This window comes from Lolium rigidum, chromosome 6, assembly GCF_022539505.1.
Source record: "Lolium rigidum isolate FL_2022 chromosome 6, APGP_CSIRO_Lrig_0.1, whole genome shotgun sequence".
In the NCBI taxonomy this organism is placed as follows: Eukaryota; Viridiplantae; Streptophyta; class Magnoliopsida; order Poales; family Poaceae; genus Lolium; species Lolium rigidum.
The window spans coordinates 32451379-32459056 of record NC_061513.1 but is presented as its reverse complement, the minus strand read 5'-3'; the positions used below and the strand labels follow the sequence as shown (position 1 = coordinate 32459056).

Genomic DNA, 7678 nt, shown 5'->3' with positions numbered 1-7678 from the left:
GTCTTCCTTGTTGCTCAAACACTTTTACCGAGAAAATATCTAGACCTTAGAGAGACCAATCATGCAAACCCAGTTTCAACAAGCTCTACGGTATTTCTCCACTAATAGGTTTAAACTACATGATGCAAGAGCTTAATCATGATCTACTTGAGAGCTCAAAACAATTGCCAAGTATCAAATTATTCAAGACAGTATGAGGCATTTTCTGTTTCCAACCAAATAACAATAAGTGCAATAGCTTTCAACTCCGCCATGAACATTAAAATAAAGCTAAGAACACCAGTGTTCATATGAAAAAGCGGAGCGTGTCTCTCTCCCACACAAGGATTGCTAGGATCCGAATTTATTCAAACATAAACAAAAATAAAAACAAACAGACGCTCCAAGTAAAGCACATATGATGTGACCGAATAAAAATATAGTTTCAATAGAAGAAACCTGATAAGTTGACGAAGAAGGGGATGCCTTGGGCATCCCCAAGCTTAGACGCTTGAGTCTTCTTGAAATATGCAGGGATGAACCACGGGGGCATCACCAAGCTTAGACTTTTCACTCTTCTTGATCATATATCATCCTCCTCTCTTGACCCTTGAAAACTTCCTTCACACCAAACTTCTCATAAACTTCATTAGAGGGGTTAGTACTCAAAAAACTTGAATCCACCTTGTTCCTGTAGTGACACATTGCAAGAACTCAATAAAACATTAGCTACAGCTCTCCACGTCTAGAAAGCCTTGCTTAAAGTTCACAAGAGACAATGCAAAAAACAGAGACAGAATCTGCCAAAACAGAACAGCCAGTAAACATGAATTTTAAACAGGTACTTCCGTTGCTCAAATCAGAAAACTCAAAACTAATGAAAGTTGCGTACATATCTGAGGAACGCGCACGTAAATTGGCAGATTTTTCTGAGTTACCTACAGAGAATCATACCCAGATTCGTGACAGATAGAAATCTGTTTCTGTGCAGAAATCCAAATCTAGTATCAACCTTCTATTAGAGACTTCACTTGGCACAACAATGCAATAAAATAAAGATAAGGAGAGGTTGCTACAGTAGTAACAACTTCCAAGACACAACAAAACAGTATCAAAATAAAGACATGGGTTATCTCCCAAGAAGTGCTTTCTTTATAGCCATTAAGATGGGCTCAGCAATTTTAATGATGCTCACATGGAGAATAGAAATTGAAGCAAAAGAGAGCATCAAAAAGCAAGTTCAAAACACATTTAAGTCTAACCCTCTTCCTATGCATAGAAATCTTGTACACAAATAAATTCATGAAGAACAAAGTGACAAGCATAAGAAGATAAAACAAGAGTAACTTCAAAAGTTTCAGCATATAGAGAGGTGTTTTAGTACCATGCAAATTTCTACAACCATATTTTCCTCTCTCATAATAATTTTCAGTAGCTTCATGGATAAACTCAACAATATAACTATCACATAAAGCATATTTCTCATGATCCATAAACACATAATTTTTATCAAGCTCAGAAATAATAGGATCAAAGCTTTCAAACTCACTTTTATCAATAATATAACAAGATGATTGATCAATCTCAAAAGATATGGGACTCATAGATAAAGTCAAGAACTCTCCAATCCCATTTTCATTAGTAGTACAATTAATATTATCAAGTAACATAGGACCATCATCTAGAGATTTATCATAAACATTTGCCAAGCAAAACTCTTTAGTACCATGCATTTCGACATCGAGCACAAACAAAGCATTATCATAAGATTTATCAAAGTAGCATGGATTATCATAGATAACAGTAGCATAATTATTCTCACAAGTTTTACTAATAGGAAATATTTCAAGAGAATCCACAGGAACATAACATTCAACCTCCTTTGGTAAGCATGGAGGACAATCAAATAATGTAAGAGATAAAGAGTTACTCTCATTAGAAGGTTGGCATGGGTAGCTAATCCATTCTTCCTCCTTTTGTTCATCCCTCTCCTCTTCTTTTTCATCCAATGGGCTTTCAGGTTCATCAATTTCCTCCTCTTTTTCATCCAATGAGCTTTCAGGTTCATCAATTTCTTCTTCCACAGGTTCCTGCAAATTGTGAGTGCATTCTTGTGCATTAATGAGTCTCTCTTTATAATCAATGATATAAGGATTATCACTGTAGCTTTCTATGCAAAAATTAAGGATAGAAGAGACATAATCTTTAAGGTCCTTACAAACAACACAAGTTTCATAATTTTTAACAATGAAGGATTCTATTTCAGAGGCTCCCATAAATATGACAAATTGTTCTACCTCTTCGAACCCAAGATGAATATAGTTATTCCAATTATAGTTCTTAATCAAAACTTCTTCACTAAAGCCACATTGAAATTTCAGATGCTTAGTATCCTCTTTAGAGCAACAGTTTATATTATGGCGTTTAATCAAGATTTTAGCAATTGTATTCAATTTTTCTATCACAGCACTCATAACTTTACCCGTTCTTGATTCTCTATAATTATTATATAATTCAATAAGCTCCAAATAGGTTGTAGGTTTTCCCATAGCAACAGTTTTTAATTTTTCGGTTTTTCAAAATTTTATGGATTTTCGGGTATATAGGGAAAGTAAAACAAAACAAAAACAAAAGTAAACTAAGCAAAATAAAACTATACAGGAATAAAATAAGCACAAATAAACTAAACAAAAGTAAACTAAGCAAAACAAAATAAAATAAAGCAGAGATAGAGGTAGAGTGTACTCCCCAGGTGAACTTATGAGTAGAGCTATGCCTCCCCGGCAACGGCGCCAGAAAATAGTCTTGATGACCCACAAGTATAGGGGATCGCAACAGTCTTCGAGGGAAGTAAAACCCAAATTTATTGATTCGACACAAGGGGAGGTAAAGAATACTTATAAGCCTTAACAACTGAGTCGTCAATTCAGCTGCACCTGGAAAAGCACTAGTAACAGGGGTGATGTGAAAGCAGCAGTAATATGAGAGCAGTAGTAACAGTAGCACAGCAGCAGTAATAGTAATATGAGAGCAATGGCACCAGAAAATAGTTGATACTACTTCCAATGACATGTAGAACGAGTATATGATGATGAGAGATGGACCGGGGTTCCCGACTATCTACACTAGTGGTAACTCTCCAATAACAAGTGTTGGGTGAACAAATTACAGTTGGGCAATTGATAGGATTGCAATAGCATTAAGACAAAACATCAAGATTATTAATCATGTAGGCATGTTTTCCATATATAGTCATACGTGCTCGCAATGAGAAACTTGCATAACATCTTTTGTCCTACCAGCCGGTGGCAGCCGGGCCTCAAGGAAATCTACTGGAAATTAAGGTACTCCTTTTAATAGAGCACCGGAGCAAAGCATTAACACTCCGTGAAAACATGTGATCCTCATATCCAAGCCTTCCCCTCCAGTTGTCCCAATTTCTGTCACTTTGGGGCCTTTGGTTCCGGACATAGACATGTGCAAACAACTTGTAGATACAATCTAAGCAATAAGTAGAGCTTAAATCTAAGATCATGCCACTCGGGCCCTAGTGACAAGCATTAAACACAACAAGATTGCAGCAACAATAACTTCACAAACTTTATAGATAGACTAATCATAATGTAACAATCCATCGGATCCCAACAAACACAACACCGATTACATCAGATGAATCTCAATCATGTAAGGCAGCTCATGAGATCATTGTATTGAAGTACATGGGGGAGAGAGTACCAACTAGCTACATCTAGAACCCGTAGTCCATGGGGGAACTACTCACGGAGCATGATGGAGGCGGTGGCGTCGATGGAGATGGCTTCCGGGGGCACTTCCCCGTCCCGGCAGGGTGCCGGAACAGAGACTTCTGTCCCCCGAATTGGAGTTTCGCGATGGTGGCGGCGCCCCTGGAGTCTTTCTGGAGTTTCGTCAATCGGTATCGCGTTTTTAGGTCGAAAGGGCTCTTATAGGCGAAGAGGCGGCGCAAGAGAGGCACCGTGGCGCCCTCCCCATAGGCCGGCGCGGCCGGGGGCCTGCCCGCGCGGCCCTATGGGGGGGGGCCCCGGGGCCTCCCCTCTGGGTCTCCTGCGGTGTCCTGGTCCGTCTCGGTGAATTATGATGTTTGGTCTTCGTTTCGTCGAATTCCGAGAATATTGCCCGAACAGCCTTTCTGGAACCAAAAACAGCAGAAAACAGGAACTGGCACTTCGGCATCTTGTTAATAGGTTATGTTGTGGGTATACTTCATGGGTGTACCATCGACAGTGCCTAGATCCGGCAAGCCCGGGTGGCCCACAGATGGTGATGAGGCATGTGGCCCATCGGGCGGCCCAGTTGCTGTTGATCCTGACGGAAGATGTCCGGCCCAGGAACAGGGAGTCGGATCCGACTGACCTCGAGGAGGAACCCGGATCCACGGAGGCCCATTAAGGGACCCGAATCCGGTACGACATAGATGGAAGGGCGGATCCTTGACGTACACGGCAAGACATTGTACCGTAGTTAGGCTATCTGTAATCCGGCTAGGACTCTCCATGTAAACCCTAGATCCGTGCGCCTTTATAAGCCGGATCCCGGGAGCCCTAGAGACCAAGGTTTCGGATTTCGTTTTGCAAAATTTACCGCCCCTGGGCGAAATGGGCGAAATTCGTTTTTTCGGAAAAATTTCGGAAAATGCCGGACGAAATCAACAATCCAAATTTTGAAATCTGGGACGAAAAATGGACGAAAAATGAACGAAAAATGGACGAAATTTGACAAAAAAATATGAAATAATCAAGAACAATGATGCACAGCACTTCGTAGCAAAATAAACACACATGAATCATACGGCAGAATCTATCCATCAGATAAGAGCATTTGATCAACAGTGCCCAAAAATAACAACATAAGAACCACAGTTCAACAATAGCCGATATTAACCATCACAACATATTAGTCCAACAGTAGGCTAGGCTAGTTAACGGACGAGTTCAGAATCACAATCCATACTACAACCGGGCACTTCAAAGTCCAATCATATCGGCCCCAAAACGAGAACATGAACTCATTTTGACTTCACGTTCTTACACCGCCCCAAAACATTCTTCAACTCGTCCCAAAACGAGAATATGAACTCACACGCATCTTGCATGAAACAGCAACATAGCTTTGCTCCCAGGCTTCTTAACCTTGCAATTTAAAGAAAAACACATATCATGAAAGGTAATGTGGTACCACTGTGAATATACAAGCTTAAATGTGTTCCGGAGAATATAATGAAGCAATCATACATTTACATACAAGTCTTGTTATTTTCAGTGACAATATGGAAGTGCATACCCGTTTCTATTACATGTTAGGAGACAAAGTGGACACAATGGGATTATGGTTAACATTTTTTGCATAGTTTATGTATCATCTTGAACAATCTATTACCAGATTTTATTTTCGTTCAAGAGGATGCAATCATGCAACAGAAATAGATGGTGTAAATTATTAAAAAAATTATCATTGGCAACCAGAATAAAAAATGTACCTATCTTATTTGTAGAGGCTGCTGACGTTCTTGACCTTCTTGACTTTCCTAAGCCGGGCAGACCTCAGCATTGTCACATCCCGGGACTCCCTCATTGCAGCACGAACATTCCTTGGAACATTTGGGCACTCCCCGACATCACCTGGTATACCAGCAAGGTGCTCCCTAAAGCGGGTTGCACCTCCTCTACTCTTTAGGCGGCAATACCGGCAATCAAAGCCCCCACCAATCTTTGGGCCATGATTCCAGATATGATAGATGTCATTGTTTAGAAGTCCTACATTTAAAAAAAAGAATGAATTACGATTATAAAAGAGTTAACACAATGAACTAACATATATAACATCTCATAAAAGATAGCGAGGCGTAAGAAAAAGAATTAATACGAGTACCTCTAAATGCATGTTAATATCAAATGAAAACAGAATGAACTAGGAGTAAACAGAAACAACACATCTATTAACTCTTGGTGCATCATAATAACAAGTAAAACAGATTATGATGTCAAAAACGAATTAACCATGTAGTAGACATAATGAACTAGCATACCATTTGTTAAAAGATAGCAAAGTGTAAGAAACAGAATTAAGAACAACTGGACTTAATTAACAAGTAACAAGTAATAACTTGTAAAACAGAATATGATATCAAAAACGAATTAACCATGTAGTAGACATATGAACTAGCATAACATTTGTTAAAAGATAGCAAGGTGTAAGAAACGGAATTAAGCACAACTGGACTTAATTAACAAGTAACAAGTAGTGCATCATAATATGCATCAAAAACGAATTAAGCACCAGTTAACAGAGTGCAAGAAGTTAACAATGTATGGACCTTTCCAGGTTGCCTCTGTTGTTGGTGAATCATTCACCATCACAACATCTTCATCACCAGGGTTGCCATTGCTCCTCCTTTCTTTATCTGTAAAAAATGTAAATATATTTTAGGAGCTAACAGCCAGATGCATACACTTGTTGAACAGAAATGTATAATATAGATAATCTATCAACAAAAGCTAGTACAATCAATTTATACATTCATGCCATCATACAAATAAGCATGATCGATCAAAACTTATAGTAGTACACACTAACACACAAGATATCAGAGCACTGGACGAGCATCTAAGTTTATTTTGGTGCTTTCAGAGCCACATATAATACTCTGAAAAATAGCTATACCAATATACCATTGATCTAGCATCAAAGATTCTGCGTCCATTTATATATAGCACAGAGTTAACTATGTCCTGGTTCTAGAAGACATTAACTAAATATAACTGATTATCATGTACTCCTGTTCTTCTATTCCATATATGCCAATGGTGTTATTCGTCCCCATACACAACACTGTTTGCACATGAATCTTCTCTGTGATGGGCTGCTACGTATTTGTGTGATGGACTACACAAGTTAGCTACAAAATCTAAACTACCACAAACTCTAATTAAGCATGCATTGTACTGGTACGCTACTTCTCATTCTCACCTTGCCCAGCATGCGGACGTGCAACTCCAGAGCCATTGCTTGCGTACGGGAGCAGTGGCGTTGCCTGAGCCCAGCCCCACCATCGGCCGCGTGTGGCTGCGCTCCATGCTGCTGCCGCCGTCGACCCGGTCGCCGCCTGAGCCCCGATTCCCCCGCAACGATCGCGTGCAGTCGTGCTCCATGGTGGAGGTGCCACTACCGAACCGGTCAATGGCTGAACGACCGCCGTTGAGGAAGCCTGCACATTCCATGGCCGTGGATGGGAGGGAGTGGATGGAGGAGAAGGTTGGCGAGTGGTGGATGCTCGGGGAGAAGGATGGCTACGGGCGGAGGCGGCGCTGCCCCCGCCTCACTCTCTTGGTTGCCTCCAGCCGCCGCACGGGTGAGAGGCAAGTGGGGAAAATGAAAATTAGGGTTAGGAAGCACCCAATTCGACCTTTTATACCTCCTGGGGTTATCTCTGGACTATTCTTGACCTTGGGCCGGGCTGCAAATTCAAAACGGGCCGAATTTATTTGAGCGGATCGTACAGATTCCGGGCCCAAACGAAATGGACGAATTTCGGACGAAATTCGATTTTTCGGGCCGAAATTCGAAACCTTGCTAGAGACACAACTACAACTCATTGTAACAACGCGAAAGCGCCCAGATAATTCCAGACAAGCAGCAGTAGGCCCTGTCGTCGTGCAGGTGA

At 40.7% G+C, this 7678-nt stretch overlaps 1 protein-coding gene across 1 annotated transcript; it reads right to left on the bottom strand.

Moving 5' to 3' along the window:
- Positions 1-5051: 5051 nt before the first annotated feature.
- On the bottom strand, positions 5052-7024 carry LOC124668081. Its single transcript, XM_047205282.1, has 4 exons — positions 6985-7024; positions 6332-6418; positions 5495-5771; positions 5052-5147 (listed from the first exon to the last, which is right to left on the bottom strand). Exons 2-3 carry the CDS (start codon positions 6369-6371, stop codon positions 5500-5502), a joined length of 312 nt encoding a protein of 103 aa, XP_047061238.1. The 5' UTR covers positions 6372-6418; positions 6985-7024; the 3' UTR covers positions 5052-5147; positions 5495-5499.
- Positions 7025-7678: the final 654 nt, after the last annotated feature.

Coding starts and splice junctions, on each gene's coding strand:
- LOC124668081 (XM_047205282.1), bottom strand. CDS start 6,371: ATGGTGAATGATTCACCAACAACAGAGGCAACCTGGAAAG. Junction 5,772..6,331: donor AACAGAGGCAACCTGGAAAG/GTCCATACATTG, acceptor TTTTAAATGTAG/GACTTCTAAACAATGACATC.